We start from the raw sequence: 23,403 nt of genomic DNA on the forward strand, positions 1-23,403 counted from the left end.
AGCGTATAACCCCTCTTACTAACTGTGTATGCAACTAAACCCTTGAACTCCGAGAAAATGGTGCAAATTCCCCCTTCTGACTTAACGCCGTTAAGTGTCCGTTAATGTTTGGGTTTAATTGCACCCTCTACTTCAGGGGTGGATCTGCACCTTATTATTATTTTTTTTAATTTCAGCAACCCACCTCCGGCATCAACTTAATCGCCCCCCGTACTCATCGACTCCAACTTATACTTTGTCAGCTCGCACGTGCTCAATCTCTTGATCGTCGACTGCTTACCGCCGACATGCAGCAGCATCACCAACTCCAGATGTGGACCTGGATCGAATCCTGCTTGGTCCAAATCCATATCCGTAATTTTTTACTTAGGTCAGGATCCGGTCCAAATCCATTAGGTCCAAAAAAACGAGATTCATGTCCAGATCCATTAGATTCACATGGTCTCGAGTCCTGACCCGGATCCATTCTTTTTTCTCTTTTAAAATAAATTTACAAATATTAAATTAACCAAAAATAAAATCATAATTATTATCTAGAGTTTTAATAATTATTCAAAAATAAATAAATAAAATTTAAATATATATTATATAGATAAATATATACACAATTAGTATCATAAGATAAGCCTAAAAGGTTAAGGTGTTGGAGGAGATGCTGTTGTGCGGGGCGGTGAAGAAGCTGGTGACGTTGCTGCATGTAAGTGGTGGGCAGTCGACAACCAAGAGATTGGGCGTGTGCGAGCTGACAAGGTGCAAGTCAGAATCGATGAGTACATGGGCGGTTAAGTTGATGCTGGAGGTGGGTTGCTGAAATTAAAAAATAAAATAAAAAATTAAGGTGCAGATTCACCCCTGAAGTAGAGGGTGCAATTAAACCCAAACGTTAACGGACACTTAACGGCGTTAGGTCAGAGGGGGAATTTGCACCATTTTCTCGGAGTTCAGGGATTTAGTTGCACACACAGTGAGTAAGAGGGGTTATACGCTATAGGGGCTACTATTTCGGGAGTCAATCTGCACCTTTTCCCAAAAAAAAATGACGAGCGGGCCAAAATGACCCGGTATCCCACATTATTACGGTTACGGGTACGGGTACCGCCACAGGACGACTTGGACTTGGACGAGGGAAATTAACTGCACTTGTCAGAAAAATCACCAACTCCACCTTCCCACTCTACTATCTTCAATTCTCTTTAATGTTGAAACCCTAATTGCATTCCCCACCTCTTCTTCTGCACTCTTCGTCATGAATTACAGCTCGAATCGGCCGCGATTATGTCGGGTTACATATTTGTATTTTGTTCATCAACTCTAACTTGTTGGATTTTGCTTTTGATTGCCGCTGAGTCGGTTCTGAAAAAAGTGAAAGCTTGATGGAATTCAAGCTCACAGTCCATGTACAGGCTCTCAAACTGCTGATTTATTGCCTCTTGCTTCCACTCGGAGCTTCCAACTCGGTTAGCCTACTCACAGTCTACTATGCTTTCGGGTTAAGGGCTTGCTTGCTCAGTTTATTTCGCTCTAGTTGGTTGTATGCATGAGTTAATGCTTTCTGTGTCTGTTTCCGTAGGGCTTCAACGAGTCTCTTGAGGCCACTGTTATAGCCCCTTCTTCAAATCAAACTGATAGCAGAGGTTAGTCAATTTATTCCTACTAGGATCGGATCTTTTTTACTTTAGATCACATGCTATCCGAAGAAGAGCTCATTTATATTGGTTTCCTCTTGTCTAATTGAGAAGCCGATCATTTCGTTTTTTGGTATACACATGTAGTAATTTAGCTAGCATTGGTAAAATAGTAGTAATAGTTTATTTTCTTTTCATCTCCTGCGGGCCTCCCAGCTGTTCTAACTTAAAGCTACTTTATCTGTCAATGTGTTTGTACTTTTCTTCTATGTTTTTTGAAGAATGCTGATTTTACTGTCAACAACCTCCTGTTTCATTTTGAAATATTATCTGGCTACTTTTCAGCGCCATGCCCGTCTGGTTGGAGTATCAACCTAAGTAAGACTAAGTGTGCTAGATACAATGCAAGCAATGAATCATGGGATGAATCCGAGAAGCAGTGCACGTCTTACGGTGGGCATCTAGCAGCTGCTACGTCATTGAAGGAACTAAACGAGTTTCAAAAGTTGTGTAATGGCAGCTCTAATGGTTGCTGGATTGGCGGGAGATTTATCAGTGGAGATTGGAAATGGTCTGATAATACACCATACTCGAATTCGTCTATCATGCCAACCCAATTAGGTTGCACAAATAGGTCTTGTTTGAGCAGCAATTTGACAGGTCTGTGCACGTTGATGGTGATTAATGGAAGTGCATTGCTTATGGCTCAAGGATGCAATGCACTGCATGCATCTCTATGCATGCTCGATGTGGGTATGTGATTCTTCTATAAACTCATGGAATTTCTTATCATTTGGATTATGTCTCTGAAATCAATCAGTCCAACTAATTCTTTAACAATTTTTCAATTTCAGAAAATAAATGTCACGGAATGCATTGCCACGAGGAATATCTTATCATTCTTGCTGTTGTGAGTGGCCTGATCTTTTTCACTACTCTGGCTGTTGTATTGTGGCTTCTTGTATATCGGCGTAATAAAAGGCGCAAAAGATCTCGCAAACTGTCCAATCCCGCAGAATTGGCATTAGTTCCGCCATCATGGAAAGTTTTTACACGAGAGGAGCTCAAATCGATCACAAAGAATTTCAGTGAAGGGAACCGTCTTCTTGGTGATGCAAAAACAGGGGGAACATATAGTGGACTTCTACCTGATGGCTCAAGGGTAGCAGTGAAAAGGTTAAAAAGATCAAGTTTTCAGAGGAAAAAGGAGTTCTATTCTGAAATAGGACGGGTTGCTAGACTGCATCATCCAAACTTGGTGGCTATTAAAGGATGCTGTTATGGTCATGGTGATCGTTACATTGTGTATGAGTTCATTGCAAATGGACCTTTAGATAGATGGTTGCACCATATTCCCAGAGGTGGGAGGACATTGGATTGGGCAATGCGTATGAAGGTTGCTATGGGTCTTGCTCAAGGAATAGCGTAAGTGAAAACTCATGTTCCTCTTTTAATTTAAACTTTATTTGTTGTTAAACCAATGATTTTTGAAGCACTATATATGAATAAAAACTTTTTTATTCTTTTAGTATTACCTTCCAGATAGAAGCTTTTGAGAACTCATATAAGAATATGACATTTTTCTTTTTGTCTTCTTATCTTTTCTTTTTTGTTTTATACTTTAGATAGATGGCTGCAACATTTGCTTCTTTTTCACAGTTTCACTGCTCACCTTCTTAGAATCTTCTTATGTTCCCTTATTATTCAAACTACTTGCTTCAACATGCATATGCTGTAAATATTATGGCACTGTATATTTTTCTCTTTGGCACGGAACAATCTTCTTGTGTGACGACATGTTTCAGATGTTGGGTTTTAAATGGTCTCTTTTGTTGAAATGATCATACTTAACCTCAAGAGAAGAGTGATTAATGCATGAGTTGTCACTGCATGCTAGCTTTTAATGTTTGGAGGGAACCATTATAAAGCACTATCCTTTTGTATTTCTTATGGTATATTTTGAAATATCCATCTCATCCATGTGTTACTTAATAGGTTCCTCCATGACAAGGTGAAGCCACAGGTTGTGCATCGGGATATCCGCGCAAGTAATGTACTTCTTGATGAGGACTTCGGCGCCCATCTTATGGGAGTTGGTCTCTCAAAGTTTGTTCCATGGGAGGTGATGCACGAGAGGAGAGTCATGGCTGGTGGCACTCATGGATACCTTGCTCCAGAGTTTGTCTACAGAAATGAGCTCACAACAAAGAGCGACGTATACAGCTTTGGGGTACTTCTGCTCGAAATTGTCAGTGGACGCAGACCTGCACAAGCTGTTGATTCTGTTGGTTGGCAAAGCATCTTCGAGTGGGCCACACCGCTAGTGCAGTCTCATCGCTATCTGGAGCTTTTGGATCCTCTGGTAACATCATCTTCTTCCTCCATAATCCCAGAAGCCGGAACCATCCAGAAAGTTGTAGATCTTGTATATTCTTGCACGCAGCACGTACCATCAATGCGCCCCAGGATGTCCCATGTCGTCCACCAGCTACAACAATTGGCGCAGCTACCTTCTTTGAAGTAAGCTCAATACTCTTGGGAAGTCGCTTCCCTCATATATATATTGTACACCAACTTTGGTAGCCAGAGTTGATTCAAGAATTTTAAGCTGACTTATGTATTATAATGAAGAGAGCTTCTTTCCCGTATTTTCACTTTTGCATTTTGGCCCAAAAAAGTATTCCCTCCCACCAAGAAAACCTATCTTAGATGAGGTTGACATGGATTTTTAAAAAAATTAGTTACATATTTAGTGAGCGGAGAAAGAGTCTTACAAATTAAAAAAAAAAAAAAAAAAAACTTCAGGAATTTAAATGAGAGAAATGATCCCACAAATTAAAAGATGGTTGTTTCTTGAATCACATCATGGGTAAATATGTGAGAATTTTAAGGGTAGTAGTGATTTTTTTTTTTCAAAATTGAGTTAATGAAATTAATTTTAGAAAAGGGTTAAGATAAGTTTTTATGGACGAATGAAAATAATAAATTATGACAACTTTTCGTGGACGAGTCATATATGTAGTTTTCGTGTATAGTTTTAAAGTGTTATCTTTTTTCCAGTCGATTCCATTTTGTGGGAGAAGCTTTTGGTATTATTCGTTAAACACATTGTACAATATAAAATATTACAACTGGTGCAAGTGAGCAATGTTTGTGGGGGACCTAAATTTAATGATTTACGATTAAATTATGAAGGCAGGCATTCTTTATTTTTATTTTTATTTTATGAAGTTGAGTGATCGTTAACCATTCCATTTCCACTGACAATTTAATCACATTTGAAGGATTGTAATACATGAATAATAGTATATATTTACATAAGAGTCTCGAGAAATGAGAGGAGCGCCATACCAGCAGCCCAAACATCATCATTCAATACATGCTCTGCCGGTGAATGACTAACGCCGCCGCGGCAACGTACAAATAACATCGCAACCTATCAAACAATCACCAAATCGTCAAACCACAAAATACGCAATCATACATCTGAAAATAAATAGATATATGAGAAATGAGCACCTTAGTAAGATGAGACATGGCCATTGCATCATGTCCTGCTCCGCTCATCAACACTGGCATGTCGTCTGGATCGTCACCACTCAACCGTCTAACAGCAGCATAAGCCGCAGACTTGAGCTTCGAGCTCAGGTCAGCGTCGCACGCCACTGCATCAGCATCATGCTGAAACGATCCAAACTCCAAATGAGCAACAAAATTGCCTCTAGGCATACAAGTAGGATAAAGATCGGAGGCAAGTCTCATAAGTCATACCTTGCGCTCAATGAGACACAGAACTGAACGCCTGTCACATATTTGGTGAATCCTATTTGAAAACTCATATATAATTGCTTCTCTTCCTAGATCATCCATTGCGCGTATGTCAACCGTGAAGGTCACCTGTCTCGAATGAACAAAGACTGTGACTAAACTCACACCAATAGCAGTAGCAGTAGAAATAGCAAAGTTTCAGCTCGTTGGCAACTTGCCTGGCCAGGAATCACGTTGCTTGCACTTGGCCAGGTTGAAATTTCGCCTACAGTACAAACGAGAGATCCTGCTAGCGACTGTGCTGCTGATCCTACAGTACAGGTTGAATCATCGTAGGACAGATAGCTCTCGGGTTGATTACAGAGACTCTCAAGCAATACAATCAGCTCAGCAGCCCCGGCCATAGGATCTCGTCTCATTTTCATAGGGACTGTGCCCGCATGCCCTTGTGTACCTTTCACTGTCACCTGCTAATCATTAAGAGTTTCCTTCACTTCTCCTGGGTGAGGTGGATTTCATTTTATTGTAGCTACATTAACATCTCATTTTCTATATTAGGGAGTGTTGGATGATGCCGTATTATATAGGAATGCCTCAGTTTTTGTGTAGAACTTTAGACTATATATAAAGGATAGCAACTAAGGAAAACTACGTCACTCTATCAGATGAGTACCATGTTTCCGTGAAGGCCACATTACCTTTAACCGTGTCTGCCCTGCAATGCCTTTCACCAAACCAAGAGGAAGGCCAGCATTCTCAAGAACAGGCCCCTGTTCAATATGAACCTACAAAGCAGAAGATATACTGTATCAGGTATAGCTGTACCATAGATAGACTCTTGAAACCTGCTTGATTGATTGTATACCTCAACATAACCGTATACAGATTCAGGGTCGTATTTGAGTTGCAAGAGATTATCCTCAGAGATATCAATGGAGTTCATTCTCAAAGCGCCTTGCACTGTTACACCACTGGAAGTGTCATATGTGGTCAGAGAATTGTGAGATTCTATCAAACCAACTTCTTCAGTTAGTGATACCAACCTTTTATCGTGCACCTGCAGCGTTGAAACGGGTAGTACACCAGCAATGGCTGCACTTCCTAAGAAGGTAGACTGAAACCTAACTCCTTCCTCATCACTAAACGCAATAACCTGAAAAAGTAATAATAAAAAACAATCAACACTCGGGCATAATCCTTACGCTCTAAAACTGCTGCTCTCTATGTAAACTACAAACAGCCTAAATGCTCAGAAATTTCAATCCTACATAATTCTTGCTACCTCCACTGGCCGTTTTAGATTTCCAAGCATTCCTCTGATTTTCAACACTTTTAATGCAGACAATGCGGTAATGATTCCCAGCGCTCCGTCGAACACTCCAGCATCAATAACAGTATCCTACATGAGATAAAGCAATCTAGTCTACTCAATATTTTTCGTATATTATTGGAAATAACTCTTACATTCATCAAATATATTCTATCAAAAAGTGTCAAGTGCACGGTTGCTTTACCAAATGAGAGCCGATTAACAGAGCTTTCTCTCTTGGATTTAGCCCTTCATGCCGACCATGCACATTCCCCATTTGGTCCACCCACCTAGAGAAAGGAAATACAAATGTCAGCGTAGTACTTGCAGACATGGCAAAAAAAAACTGTCCAAGAAGGTTTCTGATTGCTTACGTCTGCAATCCTGCATCCTCCATCCATCTCCTAATAAGAGTTCCTGCTCTTAAAGAAGCTGCAGATTGGAAAGTTCTCTCAAGAAATTCTTCTGAATCACTCACCTGCAAGGCCAAAAACCACCAGCTACTCTGTCAGTATATTCCATATTCAAGTACGACGCTCTTTTATAGAGTCAAAGAGACACAGGTCTTGTAACTAACTTAAGAGACAATTCAATGAGCATAGATTAAGGAAAAAAAGTAACGTTGTTCATACCACATTTGAATTTTTATCAGTTCATTGATATTCATTTTCACTTGCTTATGTAATGAAGTTCAAATTTGTACCTTTCCAAGCTCAAAAAGTCTTGCCACTGCCTCATCCTTTAGTATTTCCGAATGCAAAAGGTTCTTCTCTTCTGCATATTCAACACATAAACGAGTTGACTGTCATCAACAACTGTCTCTCAGCATAATAGTTGGTCTAAAATATTATGTCAAATAACTGCAACTTTACTACAAGGGCAACACTCTGAAGTCAGATTATTAAGTGCAACTGAATTGCATCTATCCCACAATGCATTATTGATAGTAAAAGAGCTAGAGGCTGATTGAAATTCAACTTCAACCTTTTCAAACACATTAATTTTTTTTTTTACTTTCTGAAAACGACCATGGCCTTAAACAATAATATGAAATTGGCTATCGAGAGAGACCGGAGTATCATCATTTATTACTTATGTAATCCGAATAAAACATGGGGGTGGAGAAAAAAGAAGAAGATAAATTCTATATATCTACAATTTAATATTGCTAACAACTTAGATTTCTTGACTTCTTCAAGCTCAAGAACTAATATGCTCCCAAGAAGCACAACTAACAAATAAAATGACAGTGACAAGAACAAATAAATATTTCCACCAACTAAATCCATCAACATGAGTCAAGATTTCTTCAGAGAGGCAGTAAAACTATGATACAAGAGTGATAACAATTGAGCTTTTAGTATAAGTTTATCCCAACTTTCAAACTTTATCTTATTCCAATCCATAATCTCCAGCTCTTCAAGTCCAAAATCTCAAATGGGCGATTCACCAAATATTAATTACCCAAAAATAAATAAATAAATTAACAAGCTACCAATTTACAATCCAATAAATCAATGGCCTCAACGCAACAGCAGTAACTACAACACAAAACTTTCTCGTTTTTTTTTCTTCTGATTATGAATCAGAAATGATGAGCGAGAAGAAGCAAAAAGATTACCAGAAAATCCGTTAGTGGAGGCAGTTAGTAAAACGAGGAAGAGAGAGATCGAAAGGGAGAGATGGAGAATCGGCGGCATTGGAGAAGACGCAGCTTCGAAAGAGGAAGCAGAAAGTTTAATCACGGAAATGCATTCAATCTAAAATAAAAAGGTGGTGGAATTGTGAGGTCATGGCGGCCAGCGATTGTGGCTGCTTCGTCCCTGCCTCGTGACTCTGTGTCTCGTTTCGGAAAAGCTGGGCCCACTTGATACTCCTCCTCAGCCCCCCATTTTCCACTCGTTTAACTTATTAAATTAAATAATATTTCCCTCGAAATTCGTATTAGTTTTATTCATATTCCTTTCGCTATGAAAAATATGCCTATTTTGCTATTCATCAATCAAAAATATGATTAATATTCCTTCCGTCCATGAAAGAACTTCTTAGGAGGGAGTGACGAATTTTAAGAAACAATATTATTGAGTGTATTGAGAGTGGAGAAAAGGTAGTTGAGTGTATTGAGAGTGGTGAAAAAATGTTATAATTAATATTGAAAGTTGTGAAAAGTGAAAAGTAAGAGTAATTATAAGTGGTGGGGTATAGTCCAAAAATAGGTAGGAGTTATTTCGTGGACGTCCCAAAAATGAAAGATAGAAAGTTCTTTCGTGGACGGAGGCAGTACATTTTTGACAATATACCCAGAAATATTTTTAACTATTTCATTCACAAATAATGTGAAACTCATACTCCCTCAATCTCATAAGAGTATATCACATATGGAAAGGCGCAGATTTAAAAAAAAAGTTGGTAATTAATATGTTGAGCGGAAATGAGTGGTTATGATTGAATTGATTGTGGAGTTGTAAAAATGAGTGATTGTGGTTAAAAAGAAAAAGTTGGCTCATGTCCCAAAATAGAAGTGATACACTCTTATGAGACAGACGAAAATGGAAAATGTGATACTCTTATGGGACTGAGAGAGTATTTTACTCACAATACACTCAATAAACACTCAAAATTCTTAAAACTCGTGCCGAGTCATATAAATATATTTTTGGTGCACGGAGAAAGTATTATTATTTAGGTGCTACTGAGTTTTTTTTGTTTGGTTTTCTTTATTATTATTATTATTATTATTATTATTATTATTATTATTATTATTATTATTATTATTCCAACATTTTTTGTCCTACCAACTTTCAAGGATTTTTGGTGCGTTCGCAGATTCGTATATTATGTAATGTACGATAACCACATTAATGTGTGAAAGCGTTTATTTTTAAGGATTAGTTTAAATAGATAAAGATAATAAGAGTGTGTTTTTTTTATAAATTTATTATGGGAAAGTGAAGATAATAAAAGAATCTCCACCTTTCTTTTTTCTTATCTTTATAAAAGAAAATTTTACCATTTCTCATTCCTTATTTTCATACAAAAATGGAGGATAATATTATCCATTATTTGAGTGAAAAGAAGGAATGCAAAATGATGAAATTCTCCTTGTAAAAAATAAGAGAAAAGAAAATAGATATTTAAAGAAATAAATTTTTGTTATCCCTTATTTTTACATGATAAATTTATCAATTAAAGTGAACACACCTTAAGACTAATCTCTTGTTTACTTATATGGATTAAAACTTTGGGACACTTGATTATTTCAATCATTGGAACTAATTTTACTTGATTTTTATCCCATTAAAAATGTGGGATTGGAGAAATCATACTTTTGAGGATAAATATACTATATCATGCATTTTATCAATCATGCAAAATAAACGCCACCTTAAAGTATTACGTTCTTTACAAAATATTTTTCCAATTTTTCATATTTATCCATTACAAAATATTTTCTTAGTCCACATTTTAAAATATCCTACTAATTATAACATCTACAATTCTCACATTTTTTAAAAATAACACCATTAGTCCATCCGTCCACGAAATAAATACTCATTTGATATTCGACACGAAAACTAAAAAAATTGAAAAAAATATTGTAAGTGAAATAAAGTGGTAATTGACAAAAGTGATAAATGTGTTGTGTGGTGGGTCCATTAGTGGTAAAACGTATTAAATATAGAATATAAAAGTGATAAATATGTTGTGGGGTGGCTTCATCAGTGGTAAAGAGAGTAAAATTAAAAAGCAAGGGAGAGTATAAATGTCCATAAAACAGAGTATGCATTTATTTCATAGACAAAAATTTAGGAACAAATGAATATTTATTTCGTGGACGGGTGAAGTAATAACTTTTTCTAATTTGTGGGACCTATTTTTCACTCATTAAATAAACAATTTACTTTTCTTAAAATTTGTGTCCCCTCTCCTGTAGGAATATATTTCATGGACATGTGGAGTAATATATTTTCAATAGTTATTGTTTCAGTTAATTATTTTAATGTACAAGATATTGTTTTACATAAAAATACATAATAAAAATTCTTTAAAATAATATTTAATAACTTAATAAATTTTAAAAAGTAATAAATTTCTTTGATTCCAATTTGGGCCAATTCAAAAATTCAGCAATTTTAATAATTTTCAGAAAAATTCTTTATAAATATATAGATACTGTTAATATTATAAATTAATACTTTATAAAATATTATAATTATGAATAATGTATTAAAATTTCAAATATTTAATTAGTTACAATAAATTGATAGATGATTAATTTTATTCAATTAAATACTAATAAATTAATTTAATTTAAGTATATTAAAACATTATTTCCCATTTATTTCTACATATTATAATTTAATTTAAAAATTATTATTAAAATTAAAAAAAAAAACTGTTTTCTATGTCCCTCAAACATATTCCTAAGTGAGGGTTACACGAATTTTAATAAAAGTTAATTATGTATTTAATGAGTGGAGAATGAGTTCCATAAAAAATAAAAATTGTACAAATAATAATTAATAAAAATATTTTCAGAAATAGATTAGAAGGGTATTTTGGGAACAGACCAAAATTGTTAATTTATAGAAATTTTACTGTATATAATATTCAACAAAGCTTGTTTTTTGACTTGATATTCAACAAAGCTCGTGTGGTGAGAATGGTATTTACACATAAAAAGAGTAGAGTCGGTCTCCACAAGATTCAGAATCGTACGATGAATAAACAAGAAAGCGATGGGAACGAACAAGGGGCCCCACTTCTCATGCAAATGTGCAATTTGTTTAATTTAACAAATATGGAATTTCCATTTCCGTAAAAAAAACAAATACTATGGAATACCTTCAATAAAAACAAATAATATGGAAATCATTGTCACTCCACTAATAATTAATCCATTAGTCTACCTCATTCATGATTCCTATGTGTAAGCCAACCCTCAAATTGTACCAGTCACGTGCCCCAACTATTAACCATGGTTTGTCAATAAAAAAAATGCAAATACGTTGGAGTTTAGAATTCGCTCAAAGAGATCCATTATGGTGCCACTTTACAGTCACCTCCAATAAGTGTCGTATTATAACATATTTACAATTAAAATATAATCAAATTCATATTTTATTAAATTTATAATAAAAAAATTACAATTCACATGCACAAATAAATTAAATCTTCAAAACTTAAGCTGATCAGAGAAAAATTTCATTCATTCCAAGTCAGTCCTAAGGTCAATGAGCTCAAAAAAAAGTCACTCCTTTAAACTGATCAGGGTTTGTGGTCAACCACAAAGCACGAAGATTTTACTGCACTCAATGCTAAACTGATTGAATTGACTTGCTCTCAAACCCACTCATGTCACGTCAGCCCTAAGGTCAACAAGCTCAGAGCAAAGTAGACCCTTTAAGCGTATCAATCATTCGAACATTTGAATACCTCTAAATATGCATTAAATGTGAATCCCACTTTTTAGAAGAAGGTACAAGGGTGACTGGTAAACGTTAACATCAAGGTATAGATGTGCAAGCCTAACATCTTAGCTATTCATTGCTACAACGGGAAGTTCCTAAGTGAACAACGAATCAAAATTTGAAGAAAGCTCATTCCAACGGCTAGATTCATTCTTTGGTCTATATATACATCGAAATAACAAGACGTGGTGGTGGTAGTGGAAAACATGAAATTGTTGTGTTATGTTAGGTTAAACCTTTAGAAACCAGCAACTATCATGAATATGAACTAGATCTTCATTGTAAATTCCAATTTTGAGAATACATTTTTAGTTCATAGACTAAGCGTTTTCAATGTAAACATCCAAAGCCTAGAATTGACCACACTAATCCTCAGAAATTGCTCTTCATTGTAACAATGTGTTAATTAGTTGGAAAATCCCCCTCTGTAACCTCTCATAAAGTTGTAAAGACAAAGCGAAGAAGTAAGGAAAAGTCGACGAGTAAGCTTCGAGTGAGAAGTCTAAAAGTAGACAAAGTAATGGGATTGCAACCACGCAAATTGTCAAGTACGGTATTGCAGCCGTGTAAATTGCTTATAGAATCACAACCGCAAAATTTGCCAAAAACCTAGACTGCAACCGTGTAAATTGCTAAATAACGGGATTGCAACTGCGGAAATTGCTAAGTCAAGGTTAAAGGATTATCTTGAGAGTCATGGTCATGGATGTAGGAGGAGTTGCTCCGAACCACGTAAAAATTATTTATGTGTTGTACTTTGTAACACCCCAAATATTTATATTTATTATATAAGTTTAATTATTAATATTTTTCTTGTACAATTTATTATTTTTAGATAATTACATGATATATATAGATAAGCACCATTAATTTTATCTAGTTGTTATTATTATTATTATTATTATTATTAATTCGATTCCTATTAGAACTAGAACTCTTTTATCATATTTACTTTTATCTTATTATGAGATATACATAAAATACAATCTTTATAATTAGCAAAATTCTTTTAAAGACTAATATAAATAGAGGCAAAATTGGTACCCTAAGAAAAGGATGACACGTTCACACGCAATAAATATTTTCGATAGCTCTCATCTCTCAAGTTTTTCATCAATATACCTTGATCACATCTATTTTTTTGGGTAAGCTTTTTATTCCTATTGTTTAATTCCTTTTCTTCCTTTTCGTGTCTACACCCACTGGAGCCTTAGGAAGTTATTAACCATTATATGCATATATATATATATATATATATATATATATATATATATATATATATATATATATAGGCTAAGGTTCAATGAAGAAGGCCTAAATGTAAGAAAGAGAGAAGTAATCTCATCCGTTGATCTTATCTAATCTAACGGACATGATTTATTCACGTCATGTTCAACGGATTTTTTCGTTGAACATATGGGGGGTCGAAACCCAGAACCCCCAAAAATATTGTATATGTTCACGAATGTTCAACGAAAAAATCCGTTGAACATGGCGTGAATAAATCATGTCCGTTACATTAGATAAGATCAATGGATGAGATTACTTCTCTCTTCTTTCTTACATTTACGTCTTTTTCATTGAACCTAACCCTATATATATATATATATATATATATATATAGGGTAGGGTTAATATAAAAACCCCTCTTAAGATGAAAACTAGGAACCAATTTAAAATCATTGATTTAAATAAAATAGAGGGCTGAGATTAAACTATAGATGCACAATTTCAATTGCATAGATGCACAGTTTCAATTGCATAGATGCACAATTTCGATTTGCTTGAGTATTTTGCATTGTTGGTTTCAATTGCATAAATTGCATATTTTTTAATTGCACAGTAAAATATAATAGATGCACATTTTCTTTTGTTGACTAAATCTTAACCACTAGATCTAATATTTAAAAGGTCAAGATTAGGTTCCTAGTTCTCATTTTAACAGAGGTTTTTATTAGAACCTCTTCCTATATATATATATATATATATATATACACACACGACTGAAATTGGTTAGAAGTCAGAAGCTATTTATTATTACAAAACCAAGATCTCGTGGTTATAGTTGATGATTTGTTAATGGTTGGCTTAGATGGAGAGTTTTACTATATATCAAATGTTTGGGAAAGGACGACATATTAATGTTTTCGGAATTTATTGGGTAGAATTCACTCAATTGGGGATATAGGCTTATAAATAAAATGGATTTATTGGTAATGGGTTGTTGATTTAATTAGTATCCTAAATAGCAAGTACTCCCTCCGTCCACGAAATGAGTACCCATATTTCATTTTTCGTCCGTCCACGAAATGAGTACTCATTTCCCTTTTTGGCAAGTGTACTCCACACATCTCTTTAATTAATACACTCAAAAAGTGGGACCCTTAAACTATTTACACTACACTCTATACATTTCTTAAAACCCATGCCGTCCACAAATGGGTACTCATTTCGTGGACGGAGGGAGTATAATTTATTTAGAGTAAAATTTTGAAGTAGCCAAAATGAAGCATAAAATACAATTTATGGCCACACATTGAAAAAACACAAATTTTGGTAATTTTTATTGATTTGGACGTTTTTACCCTTAATGAGGCGGACCGGGTAGGATCAGGCACGCGGGTCGCGTGCCGGGTCGGGTTAGGCACTTATGGCACTATTAGTGCCATAAGTGCCAAGATTTTTACTTTGGTTTTATTTTGGATTTCCGTTGGCACTTATGGCACTATAGTGCCATAAGTGCCAATGGAAATCCAAAATAAAACCAAGTAAAATTATCATTTTGGGCACTTATGGCACTAATAGTGCCATAAGTGCCATACGTGCAGCACAAATACAGAAACAACAACATCATTTAAACTCTAAATGGAACATCTAAACCCTAAATGTAACATCTAAACCTCAAATGGATAATCTAAACCCTAAATGGCCGGAATATCTAAACCCTAGGGGGAAGTGTGCACTTATGACACTTATGGCAATAATAGTGTCATAAGTGCCATACGTGCAGCACACAGATCAGATCAGATCTGCCATGGCTGAAATCGAAGGAGGCGGAGATCAGATCTGCCGATGGAGGAGACGGCGCAACGATCAGATTAGATCTACCGCCGCCGCCTCATCAGACCAGATCTGCCGCCGCCGCACGCTGGAGAGAGAGAGAGAGGGAAATGAGAAAGAGAGAGGAGAGAGAGAGAGAGAGGGAGGATCTCCTCCACCACCGTCGCGAGAGCTCCGACGAATTCTCCAAGCTCGGCGCCGCTGCCGCACAACCGTTGGAGAGAGAGAGAGAGATGGAGATGAGAAAGATAGAGGAGCCGCTGGAGCAGAGAGAGGAAGATGAGAAAGAGAGAGGAGCCGCTGGAGAGAGAGAGAGAGGGAGATGAGAAAGAGAGAGGAGAGAGAAGGGTAGAATAGTCATGACATACATGGCCAAAATTTATGTTTTTTCAAATGGTGGACAAAATTTGATGTTGTATGTTGAATAGGGCCATTCGGCCCTATTGTTTCATTTATTTAAGTACCTAAACCATCTCACGATTAATTTCCTTTGAAATTGTAGTTTGGTTTATTTTAATTTGAATTCATGTTGGCCCCTGATTTTAGATAAATTCGAGCCTATTGAATTTGACTTATTATTAAGGAATCCAATGAATTTCACATAAGAAAGATCTTTAAGCATTTATTCTATTTATTATTTATATAATTTTATTGAATAAAATTCTAAGATTTAAATTATTCTTAGTTCATCGTTTAGGCCCTTATTTTTCTATTATTTGAATTTTATGTGGTTAGGTGCGGTGCATTTAAGATTTTCATTCCGAAATTTTGTTGACTTTATTGTCTACGACATTAAGGTGAGGGATTTAACGCTTATTCATATGGTTATATATGTTTTTATTTTCGCGTTTGATTACTTGTTTACATGCATTATGACTATGTTGTTATGTGTGATCATGAGACCTAAGCCATTGATCTATGATGCTATGTGCGATCATGGGACCTAAGCCATTGATCTATGTTGATAAGTTGATCATGGGACCTAAGCCATTGATCTATGATGTTATGTGCGATCATGGGACCTAAGCCATTGATCTATCACTACTAGAAAAATGCACATAGATGACACTAGATAGATGACGCTTTTCTCTAAAAAGTGTCATCTATGTTTTGGTTTAGATGTCGCTTTGAAAAAAAAGCGTCATCTATGAAGTGTCAAGATAGAAATAGATGACGCTTATACAAGAAGCGTCATATATAAGTGTCATATATTTATAACATAGGTGATGCTTTATAAAAAGCGTCATCTATGTGCTTGTTTTTGAATTAATATAGATGATGCTTTATGAAAAGTGTCATGTATTATAGTGTTCTTCAAAAATTTATTTTAGTCTTATTTTATTTTATTTTTATATTTTATTTTTTAGCATTTAAATTCTTTACCTACAACACCATTAATTAATTATTATTGATGTTACTATTTAAAATTTGATATAGTTATTTTTGAAAAAAAATGTTCTAATTTATTTATTTTTAAAAATGTGTTAGATTGTTCTAATTTTTTTTTAAAGTTGGGTTTCTAATAATCTAATACTATTTAAATTTGATAGTCAATTTTTATTAAAAAATTATGCTGAAATATTTTTGTAAAATTAAAACAATAAAATATGTGTATTTTATATCTTCTAGTGTATTTTTTAAAAAATTATGCTTCTAAGGAGAATTGAATAATTGACCTGCTAGTGTATTTTAAAAAATCTACCAAGCGCACCATCAGATTATTTTGTTTAGTATGACATTCTAACTTTATTTTAAAGCACTGCTCTTGCCCTAGTTGCGATTTACCACTTCGTCCGTCAAAATTTTCGTTCGCCAAAATTTCTCGCGCCCTTCGTCCTCACTCCTCAACCAACATTTCGTCCGCCCTAGTTTGAAAATTGAACGAGGATTGTCGCATTCTCATCCATTGTGACCACCGCCGCACCTCCATCTCGGTCCACCTCCATCTCCGCCTTCCTACAACACTTCTGGAGCAGCAACAGCGACCGTATTCGCCCTCATTCCGCCGCCTTCGATGGCGCGATTTTGACCACCGCCTGCTTCCATCTTCGCCTTTTGATTGCGCTTCTGGAGCAGCATTCACGGCCGGAGCTTCCCTCGTTCTGCTGCCTCTGACGGCGCGATTCTGTCCATCTCCGTCTTCGGAAGTTGTCATCATCGAAATGAAACTATTGGTATCATTTAAATTTAGCAATCTCAGTTTCCAAGTAGCAATCCTCAATTTCCTATTGGTGTCACGACTAAATTATGTGTGCTATATTTGTATTTTTTTTTTGGTTGATGATTTACAGCTCTAATCAGACTATATAAATTGCTACATGCTTGTCTTTTGATGGCAAACTTAGTGTCCTTGCATTTTTTGTGTGGACAGCTAATTGTTTTTAGTTCTGTCAATTTGTGCATTTAGTTAGAGATTTGTTTCTATCTTCTTTTTATTTATTGAATTTGAATTTTCTGATTTAATCTGCTCAGTTCTTGATACCTGCTTGTAGAACTCTGTTTGTCTGCAGTTCAAAATAATAGTGGGTTAACTATGGTCTAAAGTCATGATAGTGGGGTTTGTAGATAGATTTTGACAGATTTGCTTCACATGTATTTTTAAATTTTATATTAGTTGTGATTATTGTTCTCAGTGAAAATTTGGATCTAGACTCGATTTCAGTTTAATTAATTTTGTGCAGTATCTTAGTCATATCTTCAATGCCGAACAACTTTTATCCAGTTATAAAGATAACTTCTTCGTTTGTGTAATTATACTCAAGGAATAAAATGAACATTTTCAGTGACACATTCATTTATTTCTTCCAGATATCTCAGACTCTATATAAGCCATACATGGAAAATATTCCCCTTTTCAAAGGTTGCTCCCAAGTCCCAAGAATTCATCAATTAAATTGTAAGTTCGCCATTTGATCATCAAGTAATTTTAATTGTACTTTTGGGTCTTGTAGATCGATGAATGGCTTGATTATGCATCAATCTTTGCTTCTAGATCTGAGTTTAAGGAAGCATGCAGCTTTGGTGATGAGTATCTACTGCTGAATACATTTCTCGCTCGCTATAGCTTATCAATTGCAGATGTTGCAGTCTCGACTAGTCTTGCTGGTAAAAGTTCATGCATTTCTGTTATTGAATTTCTTTATATTGATGATTCTTGTTTTGGTCTTTGAAATTTTGTTCTTACAAACATTTCCTGAAAGTGATTGCACATGTTACGGTATGTGAACACAAATTATTATACACTAATTATAATTATGAGTGATTATAATTAGTTTCATGAATCTCTTTATTTTATGGTCTATTTATTTTATATTTTAGATTAGTTTTATGGTTTATTGGTTCAATGTTTTGTTCCGATTTCGATATCCAACAGTTATACTATTCAATAGATATGTATCTGTTCTTAACATATTTTCAATCTATCACATTAGCTAACATATTTTCCTTGGTAAATTTTCTGGTGCCATGTTGTTGCATCTTGGACATGGGATGCCCAAGATGAAATCTGTGGAATTTGTTGGATGATTTTTGATGGCTGTTGCCCTGATTATAAACTCCCAGGAGATGATTGTCCCTTAAGTAAGTTACATATTTATTTTCTTTTTTGAGTATTCGCAACGTGAGATTGACGAGGTTCGTGAGGATTGGGTCTCTTGTGTGATCAATGAGGTTTGTCAAATTCATAAAGTTTATATCTAACTATTATAATGTCCAAATAATGCATATAACTCTTCAAACTACTTTGCTTTGTAGATTGACTTGTGAAAGGCAATATTGGTTCATGAAGAGATTCGTCGGTTTTGGATATGAGGTTCCAACGGTTGCTACTTCAAATTACTTTACTTTTTTAGTTTGTATTAGCTTAGAGTGGATTCAAACACTGACCCAAACCTGTAGTATATTTTATTATAATATGGATGTAAGATTCTTAATGTTGGATGATTAATGTATGGATGTGTTTTTGAGAATTTAAATTATGTGTTGAAATGTTATATTATACAATTTATTGTATTTAAAATTTAAAATAGGGAATTCAAAAAAAAAATGAAATTCGAAAATAATAGATGACGGTGAAAAACTGCCATCTAAAACATAAAAAACGTCATCTATTTACAACTTAGATGACGCTTATTGTCATCTATTGTATGGATACATGACAGTTAAAAAGCGTCATGTATAGTAGTTATAGATGACAGTGATAAAGCGTCATCTATCAAAACATGAAGTGTCATATATTTATCATATATATAACACTTTTGTCATTTACACGCTCATAGATGACGCTTCTTAAGTGTCATCTATACTATAAAAGCGTCATGTATGAGTATATAGACGACGCTTCTTAAGCGTCATCTTATCGAGAAGCATAGATGACATGTCTATTCTTGACACTTGTGGATGCGCATAGATGACGCTTTTTAAGCGTCATCTATGAGCGTTTTTCTAGTAGTGTATGTATTGTTTGGTCATGGGACTTAAGCCATCGACTCAAACTATGATTATGTTTGTCAAGGGGCTCCGACCTCTTGGCGTATGTTTGTAAGTATGATAACGTGATTTGATTATATATGTGATGTATATGGATATTTTGTTATGTTCCTCACTGAATATATTGTTCAATATGCTCACCCATTATCTTTTCAGTTTTGCAATTCCGGAGTCGAGGTGGTCATGGAAGTCGAGAATGACTAGAGATTTAGTATTTTCTATGGAAATTTAATTTGAACTTGTTACTTTTCAATTTAGCTTTTTTATTTCATGTTACTACTTTAGTTTTGGCAAGTTGATTTTAAATTAGTTTAAATTTTGATAATCAAGAAATTTAATTTTAACTATTAGTTCTTCAAGATTTTGATTTGAAAAGTTTATGAAAATTTGGGGCGTTACATACTTTATGTTTTCTTTTCTTGTCTTTATTGTGACTGTCAGGGGCGGATCCAGGAATTATCTTTAGAGGGACTGAATTTGTTGAAGCATGACGTCTAAAATTATTTGCATGGCTCACCCGGGACAATTTTCTTTTAGCATTCCAATCAGTTCATTTTTATGTCCAAGTATAACTTTAATGGACATAGGATTAGAACTCAGTTACTTACTATATAATAAATAGTTGTTCACATTCCATTAATTCAACAAAAAGTACATTAAAAGCATATAAAAACCTACCTCTATGCATTTTAAAAAAAATATTTCATCTTCTGAAAAATAAACTAATTTTCATTATTAATAATTGATAATTTTACTTTAACTTGAAGATTGATTCAAATTCAACATTGAAACTTCAATATCATCAAACTAAATTCAATAAAAATAAACTCAATTTTTATATTAATTCTATTTTTTTTTTATAAATAACACAAGTAAATAAAGAAATTTAAAGATCGCACTACGATAGACTCGAACCCAGGACATCAGGCTTTGGGTACTAACTCCTGGTTTTTGAACTACATACATTCGTCCCCTGCTAATTTTTGCTTAAGAACTTGCGTATTGACTCACCTTAATTCTATATGTTAGAGAAGTTTTATATATATATATATATATATATATATATATATATATATATATATATTATTTTTTTAGGTTGGGCTGATCTATATGGATATTAAGAAATATATATAGGAAAAAATATTGGGCTTACACTGGGCTAGATCCCAATGTAGCCTACGTCCACCCATGGTGACTGTCTTTAACTCAACTATCTTCAAACCTTCAAGACATCTGCAAAGAAAAATTGATTGTTTTTACAATCTGTACTTCCCAATCTTGCTCTATTTGCTAAATCCTTCAACAAGCTGACTTCATGTATTACAAACTACACTAGCCTTTCATGTCTCACGCATGTATGCCATCACCACCACCACAGTCGAGGACCTCCATCACTAGTCCTCCGCATACATCAACAACAACAATAAGCACCAAACAAATAGCAACAGTAACGCCACCGCTGGTATCATATCATCCAAAGAGCTGCTGCCTCAACTCCAGTTTTCTCCAAACACCCTCACACGACTCGCTTTTCCATTCCTTCGTCACTACCTTATCAACCCCCTTCGGTCTTCTCCATCCCTTCGCTGCCCTCACACATTAAGCAAGCGTACACACACACGTTGTATCTGGATTTGGATAGCGAGATAGAGAAAGGGTGGTCTGCTTTTGCAACTTGCGAGAGAAAATTAAGGTTCAAGGTTGTGGGCAACTGCTTGTCTCTCTTTTTTATCTTCTTTTTTTCTTTTTCTTTTTTAATTTTTTATTTCGTTAAATTTGGATATTTTGGTTACACGAATAATCAAATCGGTTAACTAAATCACATTTTGGTTATAGTATTACTGTATCTAAACTATATTAAAAAACAACTTTCAATTGAAAATCAATTTCAAATCAATTTTAAAATTGAGTGGCAATTTTGTAGTTATAATAAAATTGAAGGTTTGTTTATAAATTACATTTTTTTCTTTTTATTTCCTTTTTCTCTATCATTTCTTTTGGTTTTATTTCTTTCTAAAATTATGAAATTCGACGAATTATAAAATATTTAATATGCATTTCAAATTAAAGATCATAGGAATAGCTTTAATTTGATATATTTTATATAAAGATTAAGTACCAGATTCCCCCTATCGATGGCGTCCCTATCGCGTTTAGCCCCCTAAAGTCAGGGGGGAGAGCTGCCCACTACCTCAACGTGGCAAAATCGCACCAATTTTCCCCCACTTTTTAACGAATGTTAACGCCATTAGAAAAAAATCATTTTTTTTTAATTCAGAGTTAGGGATATGGGCGGTGGTGGCAGCCTTGTGGCTGCTACTTGCCGGGAAATTTAGGGCGACAATGGTGGTCATGTATGCCGAAATTGAGCAGAGGAGAGGGAGATGCATCGGCGGTGGCCTTGATGCCGCCGTCTGACTCAGGTAAGAGGGTGGACAGAGGCGGCATCGTGTGTGGCGCAGCGGTCGCCGGAAAATAAGGAGAAAGAGTGGTATGATTTGAGGATCTAGGGTTTTATAGAGAAAAAAAATGGAGATTAGGGGTTTGTTAGTCGGTCAAAAGAGAGGGGGGAGGCACTGCTGTCAGTGGAAGAAGAAGGCAGCGGCGCTGCTGTTGTCTTCGACGAACGGCGTCGAAAAAGAGAGAAAGATGCAGGGACTGTTCCAAGCAAGAGGCCGAGAGATGGAGATCGATTCGTGGCTTTGGCCGTTCGGACGGACAAAGAAGAAGGCGACTGAGGGAAGAGAAGGGGTTGGGGACGGAGGCAGTCGCACCGACGGCGCCGCCGTCGAGACGACGGCAGCAGCAGAAACAATGGACGAAGGGGAGAGAGAGAGAGATATAGAGAGCTGGGGGGCCACCTGAATTTAATTTTAAAAAAATGATTTTTTCTAACAGTGTTAATGTCCGTTAAAAGACGAGGGGGGAGGGGGAGGAATTGGTGCATTTTTGCCACGTTGAGGTAGTGGGCAGCTCTCCCCCCTAACTTTAGGGGGCTAAACGCGATAGAGACGTCATCGATAGAGGGGAATTTGATACTTAACCTTTTATATAAATATTTGATTTAAAATATAAAAATTAATATTTATTTAAAGATTAACATTTTAAAACATTCTCTTTCATCTCTCATCTTTTTTTGAATAAATCTATTTTTCTTTTTCTTTTTTCTATTTTTAATTTTAATTTTAATTTTATTTTCATTTTTTTAACTTATACTCCCTCCGTCCACCAAAAGTAGGGCTATAAACGAGTCAAACTACTCGTGAGCTTTTCGACGTTCGATTCGATAAAAGCTCGATCGATAATTTAATGAGCAACTCGTTTAGCTAAACGAGTCAAACTTGAGCATGACGATACTCGACTCGTTAGCTCGAGAGCAAGCTCGTTAAGTGATTTATCTTAAAAATATAAGATTATTAATTGAATGTCTTACATTATATACTATAATTAGTAATATTTGAATTAAGTATCTAATTAACATCATTTATTTACAAAAAAATAGTAAATATATTACATTGTTGTGAATAAAATAACTTACATATTTGAAAAATAACTTATGTATTAGAAAAATAACTAAAATTTTAAATAGAAATTTAAATTTAAAAAGCTCGATTAGGCTTGGCACTGTATTCGACTCGATTAAAGCTCGATTGATAATTAAACGAGCATCTCGATTAGCTAA

General features: G+C 35.0%; 2 protein-coding genes across 2 annotated transcripts; one reads left to right on the plus strand and one right to left on the minus strand.

The window, feature by feature from the left end:
• Nucleotides 1-1,102: 1,102 nt before the first annotated feature.
• LOC131026248 (C-type lectin receptor-like tyrosine-protein kinase At1g52310) lies at nucleotides 1,103-4,273 on the plus strand. Its single transcript, XM_057956045.1, has 5 exons — nucleotides 1,103-1,457; nucleotides 1,571-1,634; nucleotides 1,971-2,378; nucleotides 2,480-3,050; nucleotides 3,621-4,273. Exons 1-5 carry the CDS (start codon nucleotides 1,374-1,376, stop codon nucleotides 4,147-4,149), a joined length of 1,656 nt encoding a protein of 551 aa, XP_057812028.1. The 5' UTR covers nucleotides 1,103-1,373; the 3' UTR covers nucleotides 4,150-4,273.
• Nucleotides 4,274-4,861: 588 nt separating this feature from the next.
• LOC131026249 (allantoate deiminase 2) lies at nucleotides 4,862-8,594 on the minus strand. The gene is made up of 12 exons (XM_057956046.1): nucleotides 8,324-8,594; nucleotides 7,406-7,476; nucleotides 7,077-7,180; nucleotides 6,908-6,992; nucleotides 6,676-6,792; nucleotides 6,437-6,546; nucleotides 6,259-6,364; nucleotides 6,092-6,178; nucleotides 5,612-5,860; nucleotides 5,397-5,522; nucleotides 5,145-5,306; nucleotides 4,862-5,061 (listed from the first exon to the last, which is right to left on the minus strand). The coding sequence occupies exons 1-12, from the start codon at nucleotides 8,400-8,402 to the stop codon at nucleotides 4,939-4,941; spliced, it is 1,419 nt and encodes a 472-aa protein (XP_057812029.1). The 5' UTR covers nucleotides 8,403-8,594; the 3' UTR covers nucleotides 4,862-4,938.
• Between the last annotated feature and the right edge of the window lie 14,809 nt (nucleotides 8,595-23,403).

Source organism: Salvia miltiorrhiza, chromosome 5, assembly GCF_028751815.1.
Source record: "Salvia miltiorrhiza cultivar Shanhuang (shh) chromosome 5, IMPLAD_Smil_shh, whole genome shotgun sequence".
In the NCBI taxonomy this organism is placed as follows: Eukaryota; Viridiplantae; Streptophyta; class Magnoliopsida; order Lamiales; family Lamiaceae; genus Salvia; species Salvia miltiorrhiza.